The sequence below is a fragment of the Rhinoraja longicauda genome, chromosome 25 (genome assembly GCF_053455715.1).
Source record: "Rhinoraja longicauda isolate Sanriku21f chromosome 25, sRhiLon1.1, whole genome shotgun sequence".
Taxonomy (NCBI): domain Eukaryota; kingdom Metazoa; phylum Chordata; class Chondrichthyes; order Rajiformes; family Arhynchobatidae; genus Rhinoraja; species Rhinoraja longicauda.
The window spans coordinates 2,703,367-2,723,000 of record NC_135977.1 but is presented as its reverse complement, the minus strand read 5'-3'; the positions used below and the strand labels follow the sequence as shown (position 1 = coordinate 2,723,000).

The 19,634-nt window shown below is 41.0% G+C and overlaps 2 protein-coding genes across 3 annotated transcripts in view; one reads left to right on the top strand and one right to left on the bottom strand.

The window, feature by feature from the left end:
* The window catches only part of trmt2a (tRNA methyltransferase 2A), an 18,282-nt gene extending 12,583 nt beyond the window's left edge, over positions 1–5,699 (bottom strand). The window contains exons 1-3 of the mRNA XM_078421210.1: positions 5,606–5,699; positions 1,976–2,604; positions 57–165 (exon numbers count right to left, since the gene is read on the bottom strand). Coding sequence (XP_078277336.1) covers positions 57–165; positions 1,976–2,604; positions 5,606–5,617 — 750 coding nt within the window. The 5' untranslated portion in view covers positions 5,618–5,699. The remainder of the gene's footprint in view (positions 1–56; positions 166–1,975; positions 2,605–5,605) is intronic.
* On the top strand, positions 5,603–19,634 carry ranbp1 (RAN binding protein 1). 2 transcript variants are annotated; one of them, XM_078421212.1, is made up of 6 exons: positions 5,603–5,715; positions 9,065–9,201; positions 12,265–12,422; positions 13,381–13,509; positions 17,886–17,942; positions 18,158–19,634. In XM_078421212.1, the coding sequence occupies exons 1-6, from the start codon at positions 5,707–5,709 to the stop codon at positions 18,382–18,384; spliced, it is 717 nt and encodes a 238-aa protein (XP_078277338.1). In that variant the 5' UTR covers positions 5,603–5,706; the 3' UTR covers positions 18,385–19,634. The 2 variants fall into 2 exon arrangements, with proteins under 2 accessions (XP_078277338.1, XP_078277337.1); XM_078421211.1 differs by lacking the exon at positions 5,603–5,715 and adding an exon at positions 5,804–5,997.

Genomic DNA, 19,634 nt, shown 5'->3' with positions numbered 1-19,634 from the left:
TACTGGCTCTGGGAAACAGTCCAGAAATTGACCGTTGTAAGTAAACATTAACCTACCTGCACTGGTGACGGCCTCACTCCCTCCAATGGACAACAGATTCCACCATACATCTTTTTTTGCTGAAAAACCCAGGGCACCAAGGCTCGATTATGGACTCCTATTTCACTAATGGTTAAACAAAAAGATCACAAAGGAAACAATTACACTGAGGTAAATAATGAAAATGGTCGGCACAGTGGTAGAGCAACTGCCTTACAGTGCCAGAGACCAGGGTACGGTCCTGACTATGGGTGCTGTCTGTATGGAGTTTGTATGTTCTCCCCGTGACCGCGTGTGTTTTCTCCGAGATGTTCAGTTTCCTCCCACTTTCCAAAGACGTACAAGTTTGTAGGTTAATTGGCTTGGTATGAATGTAAAATTGTCCTTAGTGTGTGCAGGGTAGTGTTAGTGTGCGGGGATCGCTGGTCAGTGCAGACTCGGTGGGCTGAAGGGCCTGTTTCCGCGCTATATCTCTAAATTAAACTAAACAGAAGTAGGACAAAGATAGGTACAAAGTGCTGGACTAACTCAGATCAGGCAGCATCTCCGGAGAAAAACGGAGATTTATCTCCAGAGATGCTGCCTGACCTGCTTAGTTACTCCAGCACCTTGTGTTTATCTTCAGTATAAACCAGCATCTGCAGTTCCTTTCTACACAGAAGTAGGACTAACCTATGTGTCAACTCTCCAAAATATGGTTAACCTTTTACCTCAGTCCACTTCTCTGCACTAACCTCATGCACCTCAAGATCTATCGATCGCGGACTTGAATATATTCAAAAACGGAGCCTCCATGGGGTCTAGGGCAGCGAATTCTCAAGATCTTTCACTATCTGGATGAAAGATTTCCATGCCGAATGGCTGACCCAGGGTTCTAGACATCCCAGGGAGAGGAAAATGTCATCCTTGAGCTGGAAAGTGTGCGGAGCAAATTTACGAGGATGTTGCCAAGGGTTGAGGCTTGAGCTACAGGGAGAGGTTGGGCAGGCTAGGACCTTATACCTCAGAGCGAAGGAGGATGAGGGGCGATCTTATAGACGTGTATAAAATCATGAGGGGAATAGATAGGGTGAATACACAGTCAGAGAGTTGTGAACCTGTGGAATTCTCTACCTCAGAAGGCAGAGGAGGCCAATTCTCTGTATGCATTCAAGAGAGAGCTAGATAGAGCTCTTAAGGATAGTGGAGTCAGGGGGTATGGAGAGAAGGCTGGAACGGGGTACTGATTGAGAATGATCAGCCATGATCACATTGAATGGCGGTGCTGGCTCGAAGGGCCGAATGGCCTCCTCCTGCACCTATTGTCTATTGACCAGGGTACGGGAATCAAGAGCCAGAGGACATAGGTTCATGGGAAAGATTTAATGGGAATATGAGGGGCAACGTTTTCACTCAGAGGGTGGTGGGTATGTGGAACAAGTGCCAGAGGAGGTAGTTGAAGCAAGTACTTAAACAACATAAAAAAAACACTTGGACAGATGCATGGATCTTGGTCATACAGCACGGGAATAGACGAGTTGAGCTAAAGGGTCCTTTCCCGTGTTGTATGACTATGACTCTCATCTTTTTTTATTGCCATATCAATTTAAGCCTTTACAGAGAGATTATAGTTGGGGGAAGAAAACTATTAGCGTTATTCCCTCTCCCCTGTGAACACGTGGGATTGATCCGGGTGCTTCAGTTTCCTCCCACATCCCAAAGACGAGCGGGTTTGTTGGTTAATTGGTCTGCTATAAAATTGCCCCTGGTGTGTAAGGAGTGAATGAGAGTGGAAGAAACAGAGAATTAGTGTGAAAGGGAGATCGATGGTCAGCATGGATTTGGTGGGTAAAAGGGCATGTTTCCATGCTGTATCTCTAAACTAAAATAAGATAACATTTGTTGCTTTACCATCAAACTCAGAATCCCAAGGGGGGGGGGGGGGTAAAGTACATACGTGGTCAATGTTCCCAAGACTTGCAAGACATTCTGCTCTTTCTTTTTCAATTGCTCTTCATAGGGAACTTTCCACAGAGGAGTCACAACATCTGCGATTTGCTCACTTAAAGGTCTATCTAAAACATCCACAGCAGCCGGCCGCTTCAGGTCATGGTCATCATTCTCCGTGCTTTCCTGCTTTCGTTTTTTGGCAATAGGATCTGCTTTTGGCTTTGCTAAACGGACACGCAAATTCCTGTTCTTCCAGACTTGTCCCTGAAGGACTTCCATGGCTTGGTCTCGATCTTTTTCTTCTTTAAAAGTCACAAATGCAAAAGGTTGCTTTCCAAGTAGTTTAATTTTATGAGGAACCAGCTTATTCCTGCTGAGGAATTTCCTTAAATCACTGAAGCTCACGAACTTTGGGAGGTTTTGAATTTCAATCTTGTAAATCTCAGATGTAAAAAGATCACCTTTGATATATCGATAGACGTCTTCCCCAGGCTCACCAGTTTCCACCCGAGTTTCATCTGAGGGACTGGACTTTTCACTTTCTTCCATCACACTGGAATCGGTTGGCTCACATGCCTCGCTTTGAACAGCTCCAGGAGATACACTGGCTCCTTCTTCAGCCATGGTGCCAAGATTCTAAAACACGAACATCATTATTCATTACTATTATACCCCATGCAGACAGACAGACTGACAGATATTTCATCAACCATTTGTAATTTAAGTATCTTCCTGTCAAATATTTCTGTTATTATTTCAACAACGTGTGTAGGAAAGAACTGCAGATGCTGGTTTAAGTCTTCAGTCTGAAGAAGGGTCTCAACCCGAAACATCACCCATTCCTTCTCTCCAGAGATGCTGCCTGTCCCGCTGAGTTACTCCAGCATTTCGTGTCTACCCATTATTTCAACAACTCTACATTCAGAAGAATGATTCGCAAATCAACGCAAGTTCTCATTTCTCTTAACACCCGAGGTATGTTAAGAATATAGGTGCATAGAGCACAGGATCAGGCCTTTCGGCCCACAATGCCTGGACAAACTTAATGCCAGGACCTACCTGCCTGCATGTGATCCATATCCCTCCATTTTCTGAATAGCTATGTGCCTATCCAAATGTCTCTTAAATGCCACTAGTGTATCTGCTTCCACCACCAATCCCAGCAGTGCGGTCCAGGCACTCAGCACCCTCTGTGTACAAAACTTGTCCCATACAAATCCTCACCATAAACCCCTTGTTTCTAGGATTTGATATATCGATCCTGTGGAAATAGGTTCTGACTGTCTACCCTATCTATGCCTCTCATAATTTTCTATACTTTTATCAGGTCTCCTCTCAACCTCCACATCCCAGAGAAAACAATCCAAGACTGTCCAACTCTTCCTGTAGCTAATACCCCTCTTGCAGGCACCATTCTGGTCTGAATCTGAATCTGAAGGGTCTCGACCCGAAACGTCACCCATTCATTCTCTCCAGAGATGCTGCTTGTCCCACTGCATTTTGTGTCTACCTTTGGTTTAAACCAGCATCTGCAGTTCCTTCATACACCATTCTGATAAACCCTCTCTGCACCCTTTCCAAAGCCTCCACATTCTTCCTGTAATGGAGCCACCAGAATTGCCTTTGGGAATGTCGTCCTATACATTTACATTAACCAAAATGAACACTACAGGCATTAAATGCAATGGGATGGATTGTTGCAAGAACAACAATAAATACATGGTTAAGGTCAGGAGAACAATACCATTTTAAAAACAGGATTGGATATTAAGACTGCTCTAACAACACTGTGCACTATTTCTGATAAGAAATCTGAAGGCAATATTATATTTTTAGAGGAATTAGGAGGACTGCGACTGGGACAAACAGGTGTCAATTTATAGATTGCTGCAACGGAATTTAAGAATTGAAAGTACCATCAATATTACAGAAAAGGGTGCAAATAAGTGTTGGAGTAACTCAAGAGGGGGTCAGTTCAGTTTGAATTTATAATGGGAAACAAAGAAATGGCAGACCAGTTAAACAAGTACTTTGGTTCTGTTTTCACTAAGGAAGACACAAATAATCTCCCAGTAATACTAGGGGACCGAGGATCTAGTAGGAGGGAGGAACTGAAGGGAATCCACATTAGTCAGGAAATGGTGTTAGGTAAACTCAAGGACTCAAGGGAGAACTGGGAAGGGGGAGGGGAATGAGAGGGACAGGGGAGCTATCTGAGGCACCTTCCCAGTTCTTCCACTGTCGTCCTGTCTCCATCTACATCCTTTCTTTGGCCCGTCCCTTCCCCTGACATCAGTCTGAAGAAGGGTCTCGACCCGAAACGTCACACATTCCTTCTCTCCCAAGATGCTGCCTGACCTGCTGAGTTACTCCAGCATTTTGTGAATAAATATCATATCATATATATACAGCGCGGAAACAGGCCTTTTCGGCCCACCAAGTCCGCGCCGCCCAGCGATCCCTGCACATTAACACTATCCTACACACACTAGGGACAATTTTTTACATTTACCCAGTCAAATTAACCTACATACCTACATACATAACCTAAATATCTTCGATTTGTACCAGCATCTGCAATTATTTTCTTATACTATCTCTAAGCATCCTCTTCAATGATGATGTGAGACTCACTGGCCTATAATGATTGCTACCATTAAAAATAATGTGCCAGCGATTATTTTTAGTAGTTTAAAACTTAAACAACTGAAGTTATCATTTAAGGGGAAGAGAGGGACAGAGGAACTATCTAAAGTTGTAGAAGTCAATGTTCATACCGCTGGGCTGCAAGCTGCCCAAGCGAAATATGAGGTGCTGTTCCTCCAATTTCCGGTGGGCCTCACAATGGCACTGGAGGAGGCCCATGACAGAAAGGTCAGACTGGGAGTGGGAGTTGAAGTGCTCAGCCACCGAGAGATCAGGTTGGTTAAGGCGGACTGAGCAAAGGTGTAGAGCGAAACGATCGCCGAGCCTGCGTTTGGAATCGCTGATGTACAGAAGTTGACATCTAGAGCAGCGGATACAATAGATGAGGTTGGAGGAGGTGCAGGTGAATCTTTGTCTCACCTGGAAAGACTGTTTGGGTCCTTGGATGGAGTTGAGGGGGGAGGTAAAGGGACAGGTGTTGCATCTCCTGCGGTTGCAGGGGAAAGTGCCCGGCAGTGGAGAAGGCAGTGTGGAGGGCAATTCACTGGATGTTTTCAAGAGAGAGTTAGATGATCAGCCATGATCATATTGAATCGTGGTGCTGGCTCAAAGGGCCGAATGGCCTACTCCTGCACCTCTTTTTCTGATTCTATGTTTAGATTATTATCACGTGTACCGAGGTACAGTGAAAAGGTTTTGGTCAGGTCAGGCAGCATCTCTGGAGAACACGGATAGATGTGACACAAAGTACTAGGGTAAATCATGTGGGAAGGAACTGTAGAGGCTGGTTTACACCGAAGATAGACTCAAAATGCTGGAGTAACGTAGCGGGACAAGCAGTGCTTCTCTCCAGAGATGCTGCCTGTCCCGCTGAGCCACTCCAGCATTTTGTCTATATGCTTGGGTAACTCAATGGGTCAGGCAGCAGCCCATCAATATTCATCAGACGACATACATACACGATTTAGATGAAGCTTGCGGGCCTACTCACAGTTTGTGACATTAATTGACTGTCTCAGACCACGATCCGCCTTCCGGGCGCCGCCATTTTGTGAAGACAACGCCGGGGCATTGTGGGATCGGGCTGGAGCGATGGCTGAGGTAACGCATTTACAAAAATGCTAAGTTTATATTTAATATACTCCGCCCGAATGATAATACGAAGCAGTTTTATAATAAAACAAAGGATGTGAGCTGATTGCGCGGCGTTAAGAGGAGGTGCTGGAGAGTTCTGGAGGCCGCCCCCCGGTTGCTAGGGAGGCCATATTGGACCGGGGTGAAGTGGGAGCAAAATCAAGCGCGAAAGTAAAAGAGCTGGACAAGCTTTTATTGTTTGTCATCCGTAATCTAATCCCATCCTCCCTTAAAATGGCAGACGAGAGAGTAAGTATTCACACGCACTTGAAGCTTAACATCTCTGCTTGACGTCCAAGTTGATATTTCCTATGTATGTTTGACAACCGACGGTTAATTTTAAAGTGTACCAAAGTCACCATTATGCCGGGCTGCTTATTTATTGGAGATGGAGAGGCCTCTGTCATTCGTATTGACGGCCACGATTCATAGAAAACCGCTATCCGTAAATCCTTTATTTGCGCAATGCGGTTTAAACATTTTATTTGCTTTGTAAGTTTAATTTTTTTTTCTTGAAACCTTGTCTCTCTGCAGTAACATCCATCCCTGGCTTGGTCCAGCACTGGCCTAAACTGAATGTGAATCAGTTACAAGCCATATAATTGGTTTTCTTCGTGTGTTTTTATATTTAAAAGGGCTTTTTTTTCTTTCCCCGCATTTGTTGAATTAATGGGGACCGAATACTATGCGACAGAGAATATTTATAAGGTATAGTGTTTTTTCTCTCTCCCCAGCTAGTCTAAAAGATGAGGTAACGTCTACTGGACTTGTATCCTCGATGGAAAAATGTGCTTCTACCTTCAAACATTTATTAAAATTTATTTGAAAATCACAGATCAGTCTCGAAATCTTCCCACGAGATTACACAGCCTTTTTTTTACGTGTTCCTCTCATTAAATCTCCCTTTAAAATAAGTACAGGAGATCTTTTTGTAAGTTCACAAGGTAGTTTTGTTTTCTGTGGCAGGTGAATTTCTCTTGCCAGTTCTTAAATGAATTTGTGGATTTTTTTTCTTAAAACGAAAGTTTTGCAGGAACTAGGACAACATCCATGGAGGGAATGGATGCCACATGCCACCTAACCCTCCAAATCCCTCCAGCATTTTGCTGGAATCTAGAGGGAAAAAGTCTATTCTCTTTCCATTTTCACAGTTGACATCAACGTTTTATTTTAGGGAGTTGTTGATTTTCCCAGCTATTAGTGAGCCATTTTCACATTTACTTTTTTTTCCAAATCGTTCTTGGTATAGAAGTATATAATGCTGTACTTTCTCCCTATGCAAGTTTTTCTCTTAAGAATTGTTGGTAGGACTGTTAACTTTTTAATGGTATGTTGGCACAGTCTCCTCATTTGTTCCAGGACGAAGGCGCAGGCTTGGGGTTCTTGTCCTCTTGAATTTAATTCCAAAATTATTGTAATATTAATTTCTATTCGTCCATGAATATGTTCTTTATAACGCTCAATATTTAACAACTTTTAAGGATTACATTTAGTGTATGCAGAATTTCTGGATTTTAATAGAGTCTGAGGATAAAATTAACTAATACTTATGTTTAGATCAAGAAGGTATGGTGAGGGAAAAACTAGAACTTAAGAGTGAAGTTAGAAAATACCCGTGAAAGCAGGTTGTGATAAAAGTTTGAAATCCCTTGACAAACACCAATAAATACAATTTGTTTATTTTAAATTTGAACTTTTGTTCAGCAAAGATATTAAGGGAGATGGGACAAAGCTGTGCAGTTCAGTCTTAATGGGGGAACAGGTTCAAGGGTGCACATGCCGACTTCCTGTTGGACTGTTATGTTCCTGTCTTTATTTCCAAGTACTCAAGTGAATTCTTACTTTTTGCTTTATGTACCAGAAATGAATGGAGGTTGTCTGCCTCCCAGTGCACATATCCAGAAGAGATAAAAAGAACTGCATCCTCATTTATTCATGAGGTGTGGAAATGTATTCTGGTTAATAATTTTCTGTGAATTTCATCATATCTGGGAGCATTTGCATGTTCGTTCTTTACTTTTAGCAATTGCTTGATGGTGTTTCCAGCAGCAGATAATGGTCTCTTTAAAATTTTAAGAACACTTGTTTTCACATTTAAAGCTTCCATTCCCCTGGACACAAGCATTTTGCTTGTGTATAGGAAGGAACTGCAGATGCTGGTTTAAACCGAAGATAGACACAAAATACTGGAGTAACTCAGCGAGGGGCAGCATCACTGGAGAGAAGGAATGGGTGACATTTTGCATTCAGACCCTTCTCACCTGATTCAGACCTGAAATGTCACCCATTCCTTCCCTCCAGAGATGCTGCCTGCCCCTGCTGAGTTACTCCTGCAATTTGTGCCTATTTTGCTTGTCTACACTCCGCCGGTTAAAAAATACTTTTAAATCTTGGTTGTTATAAAGCATTCAGAGATTGTATGCCATTAGAGAGTAGCTGGCATTCTCTGTGCCTTTTTGTTCCCCTCGTTCAGTTTGAGCTCTAGTCGCTCATCTAGATTGTTTGCATTATAATCCTACAGTGACCAGTCAGCATTTCTGAATGGGGCAAGACCTTATTGCTCATGCTTTGGAGGTAGTCAGTATGATGTTTTCATCTTGGTTTAATGATATGCAACCTGGCTTTCAAGAAATAACTTTAATAATTGGAACTTTGCAAACTACCTGAATTGTTCACATGCACAAATAATGAAAAGGCTGATGTAAGCAATTACAAATAGATCGTTACACCGACTGGGTTTTGCAACCAAATCCTGAGAAATTAGAAGCTAACCTTTGCGGTTTAAGGAGATTATGGAAGATTTCATGAAATGCAACTGGTAGGAGATCGACAACTGAGTGATTGGAGTTGAAGATAAAAACTAACTGTATAATGATGACGACAGGTGGGCGAAATTGTTTTGGGAAATACTTTATGCAGTAAACTGACTGGAAATCATTATGTTCTTGTCCACACATTACACTTGCAGATTAGAGCAACATCAGAATTACAAATTTTCCAAAATATTGACATGTAGCTAAGTTGGAAGTTCAACTTTAGTATGTTCTCCAGATCGTTGTAAGAAGCTGCTCCATAAATAATACGTAGAAATGTTTCTTTAATCAACAAATTATTACAATAGCTATTACATAAGGTAAGATTAATATAATGGAATGAAAATAAAAACGCTTGTAATTCTGAAATAAAAATAGAGCCTGCTGGAAATATTCAACAAGTTTGGCAGCTTCCATGTAAAGAAACGGAAATAATGTTTTCAGTATTTTCTATTTAGACTTAAAGGGATCACTGTTTCACTTATCTGGTTTGTCTACTCCAGGAAGCAGGAGACCATGATACCACTTCAGAAAATGTGAATGAAGATACCAACCACGATCCTCACTTTGAGCCAATAGTCTCTCTTCCTGAGCAAGAGGTAAAAACATTGGAAGAGGATGAAGAAGAACTTTTCAGGATGTAAGTAATTAATATATGACGTACTGTAAGTCTACATTGTGCCGACAACTAGCTCGATATGATTTGAATGGGTAGGTGTTTGATAAACTGATACTAATTTCATAGGTTGAAGACTAATGCTCTGTGACAGATGGTTTTGTAACTCTCCCATTTCTGTTTGATCAGCATCTTGCACTTTCAGTCTGGAGTTTATCCAAGAAAGTAGATTCACTTTCTTCTTATTCTGGCCCCTTCTTTATGTGTTATCTTGAGATCTCCAGCATTGGCTTCCTGTTTTCCTCGGCCATGCTTTTCATTTTGAATCTCTAATTCTGATCTGTTTAAAAGTAATATTGGGAAATAAGTAACTTCTAATTATGTAGACTTTGATCACACAGTGTAGTGCCTTAAAATACTTTAAATTGCCATGATCACATTGAATGGTGGTGCTGGCTCGAAGGGCCGACTGGCCTACTCCTGCACCTATTGTCTAAATTGTTCGATGGTTTCTTTATTGCCACATGAACAGAGATACATTGAGATGCTTGTTCGGCAAGTTATCCATCAAATCATACCACAACATTAATACAATATATCCTCTCCTGGAAATGCACACTTGGCGATACCGTTCTCACTCCCATCTTGCAACTTCCAAGTGTCTGGAACATCAGATCTTGATCTAAAGAGCCGAGCAATTCTTATATGTCGCACCGGTGTCCCGGCGATACTGGATTGATAAAGTTGGAGCTGCCCTATTCCAGTTCATTGTGACAACTTTTGAAATATAGTCATTAATCCTTTTGTTTTGAAACCTGAGAAGCCAATGTGTAGATAGCAAAAATCCCATAATAATGAAATGAATAATAGGCTGATCTTTTTATCATAGGATTTATCAAATAAGTAAATTGTTTTAGCCTGCACCTATTAAAGCCATTGAGTGCTCAAGTTTTTATTTTGGTCAGTAAAATACTATTGTCGTGTAAACACAGTTCCTTGCAGATTACTAAAAGTGCTGAAATAACGGTCATGAAGAAGTCCTTGACTATCTCAAAATTTCTGAACTGCTTCTGTAAATGTTGTTACTATTTTTCAAAGATTTCTTTCAATTTCACCATTCTTAAAATCTTTTGCAGCCTTGATAAAAGTTTTGATCAATCATTTGTACTCTATCTGATTGCTGTGATTTTCAAATGAGTACTTTAGTACTGGCAAAATATTAACTGCATTTTTCTGGTGTAGAATAAATGGGGACTGAACATGATATGCAGTTACCAATTGTAATGTGTGAGGACAGCTTCCAGTTGGCTGCTTGTGTCACTGCAATAGACAATAGGTGCAGGAGTAGGCCATTCAGCCCTTCGAGCCAGCACCGCCATTCAATGCGATCATGGCTGATCACTCTCAATCAGTACCCCGTTCCTGCCTTCTCCCCATACCCCCTCACTCCGCTATCCTTAAGAGCTCTATCCAGCTCTCTCTTGAAAGCATCCAACGAACTGGCCTCCACTGCCTTCTGAGGCAGAGAATTCCACACCTTCACCACTCTCTGACTGAAAAAGTTCTTCCTCATCTCCGTTCTAAATGGCCTACCCCTTATTCTTAAACTGTGGCCCCTTGTTCTGGACTCCCCCAACATTGGGAACATGTTTCCTGCCTCTAATGTGTCCAATCCCCTAATTATCTTATATGTTTCAATAAGATCCCCCCTCATCCTTCTAAATTCCAGTGTATACAAGCCCAATCGCTCCAGCCTTTCAACATACGACAGTCCCGCCATTCCGGGAATTAACCTAGTGAACCTACGCTGCACGCCCTCCATAGCAAGAATATCCTTGCACCTGTAAACTATGGCACCTCCTTTCACTCCTGTTCTTAATGCTTGCTTTCAAGTTGCCCATTTCCTCCTTGAAATACATTATAACATTCCTGAATTACTGTTTTGGTTCAGGTCTCATCTTTATTCCAGACAGCCATTAGTTAAAATAGCTGGATTTCCAATTCTTTAGTAGCTCTCAATGGTTCAGGATATTCCAAAGTACTTTACAACCAATTTTGTGTCTATCTTGCATTAGAAGAATGGTGAGTGTTGTAATTTAGACCATTCAACGACAAGGTTTTGCCCAACATTCCCCCACGAGCATTAAAGTGTTGACTTTTTTGTGTGGTGTTAGTGTCTGGAGTAATATCAACCATGATACCAGGGTCCACCCTTCTCTTTGTCAAATAGTGTAATGAGAGTTTAGGGCCCCGACGTGGGGGCTTCGATCGCTGGGTGCGGGAGCTTCGATCGCCCCGACTGCAGATGGTTCGACTGTCCCGACCGTGGGAGAATAAAGAGGAAAGAAGATTAGACTTTATTGCCTTCCATCACAGTGAGGAATGTTGGGAATCTGCTGTGGTGGATGTTTATGTTAACTTTTATGTAGTTGTGTGTCTTGTTGCTTTTTTTAGTATGACTATGGTAAATCGAGTTTCACCACCTTAATTTGTTACACATGATAATAAATGCCCTTTGAACCTTTGACAATGACATTTCGTGGAAAATTCTGTAATTTGAGCACAGATTTCTCTGAAATGTCTTAAATCCATAGTAATTTGAATATGAAGCAACTCTACTTCTATTTGAGTCATGGGTACCCCATAAAAAAATCAAGATCAAACGTTTTTGAAGATTATTTAAACTTATTAAAATTGAAAGGCGTCTGTGGGGGAAAGACGGGCAGGTTTTACCTTAGTTAAACATTTTTACATTAAAATTAGAATTCTGAGTAACCAACAGATTGGAGCACCTTGTATTCCAAACATTCAAATGAATTGCATTAAACTGACCAAAGCTTGCGTGCCCTCTTTTTCACAGTGTATTAACACTGACCAAGGGCAATCTTTGAATTGTGGGAATCTTCTATCCTTGTTCGCCAAACTCACCAAACTCTTCATTGAACAACTTTTGCTCTTTTCCGATCCATCTGGAGAGATAATTTAATGATCTACCTTTTCCTCAAAAAAGTAAATGATGTCTACTAAGTGTTTAGAAAAGTCTGGTGGTAGGATTTAAACGGCTTAACTTTGTTTTTATTTCAACAGGCGTGCAAAACTCTTTAGATATGCCTCTGAGAATGACCCTCCTGAATGGAAAGAACGAGGAACTGGAGATGTGAAGTTGTTGAAACACAAGGAAAGGGGAACAATTCGCCTTCTGATGAGGAGAGATAAAACTCTCAAAATCTGTGCAAACCATTATCGTAGGTCACGTCACTCAAATTCCAAATGTAGCTTTGCTGTTGACAGTTGTACACTATGTTAGACTTGGGAATTAATATTTATTTTTTAAGTGCTACTATTGCCTCCTGGGCAAATCTCTGAATGTTCAAGAAATCTATTTGTGACTGGAATTGTTCTGTTTTGAATAATATATATTGTGAATCTGAGGTGCTGCTTCCGTTTATTTGCCATGGTAATTGGTATGAAAATATGCTGTTCAGAACTAGATGGAAGTCTGAAAAATAGAGATGACATTGATGGTGAAATCTGTACTCTGGGAATCAGAAATAGATGCAAGCACTCTACCTGGTTTCCCCTCTTCCATTTTTCCCCCCACATTAATGACTTCAACCAATGGTTCAACGTGCAGTTAATGAACTTGAGATAATATATAAAAATTTATGCAGTGAACTGCAAAGAGGATAAGAATTGATTACAGATGGGAGAATGGGTAGACAATGGCAAATGAAGTTTCATGCCGAGCAATGTGAGGAAATGGGCTAGATCAGGTTCCTTGTTTAGCTAAGATTTCTGTTGTTGGCTTCACTTAAAAGCATCTTATGGCTGTCAAAGAACAAATGTCATTGGGTTATACTGGCCTTGCTGTTCAACACGTGATAGAGGTTTTTCCGGTTCATGTACAAACAATAGGCATAGAATTGAGCCAATAAAGACACAATCTCTGGTGGAATGAAGCAATGGCCAGAGAATTAAGAAAGCATTATTTAAAATTAGTTTGATATTTTTCTAGTCTTTTGAAAATATTGGCTGTCTAAAATTGAGGAACTATTTTGGACCAAAGTGAAGCCTGTTTTTATTCTTTCCATTTTACAAAAAAATAGAAATGTGCAGCTAATTCAGACAACTACCAAAATGAAACTTTTTTTACAATAAGAAAATTTGGGTTTTTTTATTCATGAGCACTAATTTTATTTCTAGTTACACCTTCCATGGAGCTACGGCCTAATGTGGGTAGTGACCGGGCATGGGTGTGGAATGCACCTGCTGATTTTGCAGATGAAGAACCCAAACCTGAGCTGTTGGCGATCCGATTCCTGAACAAAGAAAGTAAGTATTAGACTGAAAATAAATGTCTCTATATACACATTTTTGATCTTGAACATAACAAAACTGAAATTATATACTACAAAGATTAACATGCCATAGTATTTTAAGGTATTTTGCAGAGGAGAATAGTAGTGCCGGCTATTCTGTACCTTTTCCTACCTCTAGTTTCCCTTTCCCCTGACACTTAGTCTGAAGCAGGGTCTCGTCCTGAATCATCACCTATTCCTTTTCTCCAGAGATGCTGCCTGACCTGCTGAGTTACTCCAACATTTTGTGTCTTATCTTCTGGATAACTCAAGTTTGGCTTGATAAATCCTACATGTCAATAGACAATGTCCAAGATCTGTGTTTGATTTGTCAGTGAGCAGTGGAATTTAAATTCAGTTAATATTGAGAATTTTAATGTCCAGTCATTGATAATGATACCACAATGCTATGCCTCTGGCCGCTCACGTGATTTGGCTTTATGTGGCCCCAGATATATAGGATTGGTTCTGACCCCCTGAAATTCCATGCAGAGCAGCTCAATTCAAAAGCAGTTTGAGATGAGTGAGAGATACTGCAGTTTAGTGTTGCCCAGATCCTTAAAAATAGACTAATTGTTGAGGGAGGGCGTGGGGGTAAGGAGGATCAACATTTTTTTTAAAACAACAGTGACTGGAACATAACTATCCACTCAGGTGTAGGAAGGAACCACAGATTCCGGTTTAAACCGAAGATTGACACAAAAAGCTGGAGTAAATCAGCGGGTCATACAGCATCTCTAGAGAAAAGAATAGGTGACGTTTCGGGTCGAAGCCCTTCTTCAGAATTGGAGTCAGGAGAAAGGGAAACGAGAGAAATAGAACAAATGAATGAAAGATGCAAAAAAAAAGGAAACGGGCCATTGTTAGCTGTTCGCTAGGTGAGAACAAGTAGATCATGAGACTCTAGGTGACTTTGAAGCTGGTGTGACTTGGGTGGGGGAGGGAATCCATGGGTTATTTGAAGTTGGAGAAATCAATCTTCATACCACTGGGTTGTAAGCTGCCCCAGCGAATGCTGTTCCCCAATTTGCATTTAGCCTCACTCTGACAACGGAGGAAACCTAGGACAGAAAGGTCAGTATGGGAAGGGGAAGAAGTGTTTGGCACTTCTGGTGTCGTGATGTAACTTTGCATCTGAACAAATATATTCCTGAAGTGTTAGGCTTCACCTGTAGGTTTTTGTGTTTAGTTTGTCATATACCATCAGAGACTCCTCCTCACTCACCACATTCAAAACATCACTGAAGTCTCACCTGTTCAACACTGCCTTCAACCACTGACCGCCACCTCTCCTTGTTTTTCCTTTTCTGTTCGTTTATTTATTTATTTATTTATTTCTATGTTTTAGTAAACCCTGTAAAGCGTCTTTGAGTTTTTAGAAAAGCGCTATACAAATGTAATGCATTATTATTATTATTATTATTATTATATTTTTGTAAATCTCTGGGTGCTGAGTTCTTTCTTGAATGTAGTACAGACCAGGAACAGGCCCTTTGGTCCACGCTGTCCCTGCTGAGCACGCCAACTAATCTCCACTGTCTGCATGTGATTCCTGCCCCTCTATTCCCTGCATATCCATGTGCCTATCTACAGACCTCCCAAATACCCTTGTTTAGGCTATTTTAGTAGACCATTCTTGGTTAGAACATCAGGATCGAAGATGACTTGCTTCTACTGAGGCAATTAATGAGGACAATATGAAAACCGTACTCTTCCATGGATGTGGTGGGTGAGTCGATTGAGCTGATGCATTGTTGCCATTTACACTTTTGAGCTTGCATTGAAAAACAAAAACAATGCATTGGATTGACATGGATAGAGAATTGGTTGGCAGACAGGAAACAAAGAGTTGGACTAAACGGGACCTTGTCAGAATGGCACGCAGTGGCGAGTGGGGTGCCGCAGGGCTCGGTGCTGGGGCCGCAACTATTTACAATATATATTAATGATTTAGATGATGAGATTAAAAGTAACACTAGCAAATTTGCAGATGACACAAAGCTGGGTGGCAGTGTGAGCTGCAATGAGGATGCTAGGAGGTTGCATGGTGACTTGGACAGGTTGAGTGAGTTGGCAGATGCAGTATAATGTAGATAAATGTGAGGTTATCCACTTGTGGGTTACTGATTGTGGATGATCAGCCATGATCACAATGAATGGCCTCTTCCTGCACCTATTTTCTAAAAACACAACTGGTTTACTGATTAAAGGCATGTTATTTTTCAATGAAGCTTGAAATGTAAGGCATTACAATTAAAAATAAATTTTGTACAGTTGCCTCTTAAAAGTTTTGGAGGAGCGTTTTCCAGCCCAGTGAGTTCAGGTTGCAGTGTTTGGTTGTAATATTGATGTTAATAAATCTGGACAATTTTCGGTTTACATTGAAAAACAAAAACAGTGGGTTGGATTGTCATAAAGGCATAACTGTTCACTAATTCCCTCGTGGGAGGGAATCTATTCTGGTTGATTTGATCAATGTGATTCCAATGCCATAATCTATAATTGACTCGTAATAAACTTTGGATGAAAATAAAGTGTGGGTATCACGGAGGCAAGCTCTACCGTTTTAAGGAGTCTGAAAAAGGGCATAATTTGCATTAATGGCAATTTTAAAGTTGCTGATTTTAGTATCTGATCTGCTGAATGTTGGGCAGAAATCTGTGTTTACCCACATGTTGCAAATATAAAGATGAACTGAGCGGGTGGCAAGTCGTAGAAACATAAGAAAACTAACTCTCAAGTCTAATCAACTCCACATTTACACGATAAGTGGCAAATCCATTGGGCACCCACATCTTTTCACACCTATCTGATCGTAGCCGTTTTGTCAGTATGCCTGTATCCAAAAACCCAGGGCTTCTAGAACCTGGATCACACCCACTTCCTGAATATATGTATATACTGTGATCAGTTTCACTATGACACAAACTGACAGCTCAAAAGACAATTCATCCACTGTTGGCATCAGAGCGTGATAGAATAGTCAATTTTTCTGGATAATTTCTCATAGTTCTGGAGATTGTCCTTTCAGGAGCCAGGATTGTGGGGCCAGGTTCAGCTCAAACTCGATCATCAAGTTTGCTGATGACACTGTGGTGGTGGGCCGGATCTCCGACAACGATGAGAAGGCCTACCGGGAGGAGGTGGCTGATTTGGCACTCTGGTGTCAGGACAATAGCCTCCTTGAATGTCACTAAAACTAAGGAGCTGATTGTGGACTTTAGAAGGGCTAAACATCCAAGGACGTACATGCCACTGGAGATAAATGGGTCTACTGTGGATAGGCTGAGCAGTTTTAAATACTTGGGAGTCCGCATCACAGAGGATCTGACATGGGCAACGCACATTGCCGCACTGGTGGGTAAGGCAAAGCAGCGCCTTTACCACCTTGGGCAGCTGAGGAAATTCAGAGTGTCTCTGAGGATCCTTCATTGCTTCTACTCTGGGGCTGTAGAGAGCATCCTGTCCGGCAACATTACAATCTGGTTTGGGAACAGCTCTGCCCAGGACAGGATGGCCCTGCAGAGAGTAGTGCGTTCGGCAGAACGCACCATGGGAACTACACTCGTCCCCCTGCAGGACCTATACATCAGGAGGTGCAGATCCAGAGCAAGTAAGATTATGAGGGACCCCCGCCACCCCAGTAACGGACTGTTCCAGATGCTACGGTCAGGCAAACGCCTCCGCTGTCACGCTGTGAAAACGGAGAGGATGAGACGGAGTTTCTTTCCACAGGTCATCAGGACTGTCAACTTTTACAACTCCAGAGACTAAATTTTGTCTACACTATAGTAACTTTATTAACTTTATTTATATGTTGTAACTAATTCTTTTTTGTGCACAATCCGCAGACATTGCCACTTTCATTTCACTGCACATCGTGTATGTGTATGACAAATAAACTTGACTTGACTTGAGATTCATAATGATATTTTAACGCAGAGTGTATTGCTTTGACTTGTCTCGTTTCACTTATTCCTGTACCTCCAGCCTATAAAACAGACTTGGTCTTCGATCATGAGTGCATTGTTGCAGGAGAAAATGAATTACTTTAAAAGATGATTATGCTACCACAATCATTCCAACCCTTGACAACATCCATGGGTTAAATTTAGATATTGTCTGAATTAAATGTTGGGCCAATAGAAATCTGTTTTTTTTTTAAAACAAGGTACTGGAGTGACTTACGTTTCCAGAAAGTTTACTCCGAATAGTGAAATGTTGCACTTGGATGAGTCTTTATACTTGTGATGTTCATGTTGTATGCTGAATATTAAATTGATCACTTACTGAATGCATTTCAAAAGTTTCTGATGTTTATAAATAACTTCACTGTTTTTAACTTGTTAGATGCACAGAAGTTTAAGGTGAAGTTTGAAGAATGCAAAGAGAAGATGAAACTAAAGGGTAAAATAACTTTTAAATTCTGGCACAGCATATTTAAACAGCCGCAAATAGTGATTGTGCAGTTGGAATAATCACTGACAATGTTGAAAAGTTTGCATTTAAATGGAAGCGTCACATTAAAAAAAGAATGATTGGCCTTGTCAATTTGCTGTGAAGTCGTAGAGGAATCATGATTATTATAAAAATTACCATTTTCAATATCTGTTTCCTCTTAGATGATGATGATGATGAAAATCCAGATAAGGTTGCTGAAAAGCTGGAGGAATTGTCTGTAAAGGAGGAGAAGAAAGGATCCACCAAAGAGGAAGAATGTGAGAAGAAAGAGACCAGTGAGAAGAAAGAGACCAGTGAGAAGAAAGAGACCAGTGAGAAGAAAGAGACCAGTGAGAAGAAAGAGACCAGTGAGAAGAAAGAGACCAGTGAGAAAACTGCTGCGAATTAAGTAATCCTGGTCCCTGTTTCCCTTTCCTTTTTTTACAGCAGACTGTAATGAACTGGGTGTGGGCACAGATGAGCTCTCTTCCAGGCTCTTGCCCTGTGATCCCAAATTGGTTATGAAGATACAGTACCTTCACAGAATGTCATTCCTCAGTCATCAGCCACCATTAATGTGCTAGTGTATTCCTTGGTGAAAATTCTAGGAGTGTTAACTACTGCCTTATCTATTTACAGTCTTCTGAGAGATAATTTAAATCTATTGCTTTAATTCCTCAAAATTGGTGAATATAACATTGCTTTACAGTGTATGACTGACTTTTTAAAGAAAATTTTGTTTTGTGAATGAGACTTAATGTCAGAATTCCCACATTGGGTAGCAGATGGTTTATAACCAAATAAAATTCAGTTAAGTTGTACATGGAAAAAAAAACTCTTAGGTTTTTTATTATTACTTTTGCCCTGCAATGGTTCTGGGCCAAGTATGACACCAATGCTGGAAGATTACATTTAAGATTTTTTTAAATTTTTACTCTTGTTTTTTCTCTCTTCCCCCCCCCCACCCCATCTAAATTGGTAACTGACAGATTACATAATAGAAAGATTAGTGGCAAGTTCATTACAGGTTTGGTTAAAGATTTATCCTGACAACAGTTGGGCTGTATAAAGGAGAAACAGAGATTTCTGGTGTAATTTAACCGGGTTTGGTTCGTGTCCCTGTGAGGGAACTGTCATGCAGCAGGAGATTGGTGCAGTGCCAATGCCCTCTGGCTGAAAGTTATTGCCCCAGTGGCACCCCCTAGTAAACCAATACTAGTCCCAATACATTGCTATCAGACCCTGAACTGACACCAAATAATTGTCTGATGGTGCCACTATAATGCATGAGTAATGCATGTAAAGAGGGAGTGGCGCTGATGGCTTCACAGTGGATTTCTTTGATTTTCCTGCTGGCTCCAGCTCTGCTGTTGACACACGGCATTATCCGTAGCGGTCGCCGTACAATTGGCATGCACAACATCAGTTATACAGGCTTTACCTACAGAAAAGATTGTTCAACATGAAAGCCAGAACCTGTTCTGATAAAGTTTGCATTTGCTTGCCGTGGACCACAAACATTTGTGTATAATCTTTTTTTCTGTTGGAATGAACAAACCATCTTGATCTACTGTTTTGTAATGGGGGAAACCTATAAATGAAACTGTTGAGAATTGATACATTCGTTAGGAAATTTGCAATAAAGGTTTTTGCAAACAG

What these genes read in the sequence shown, in the direction of transcription:
- ranbp1 (XM_078421211.1), top strand. An exon ending in GAAGAAGAACTTTTCAGGAT is followed by an intron (nt 9,202 to 12,264) that starts GTAAGTAATTAA and finishes TTATTTCAACAG; the next exon opens with GCGTGCAAAACTCTTTAGAT. An exon ending in CCGATTCCTGAACAAAGAAA is followed by an intron (nt 13,510 to 17,885) that starts GTAAGTATTAGA and finishes TTAACTTGTTAG; the next exon opens with ATGCACAGAAGTTTAAGGTG.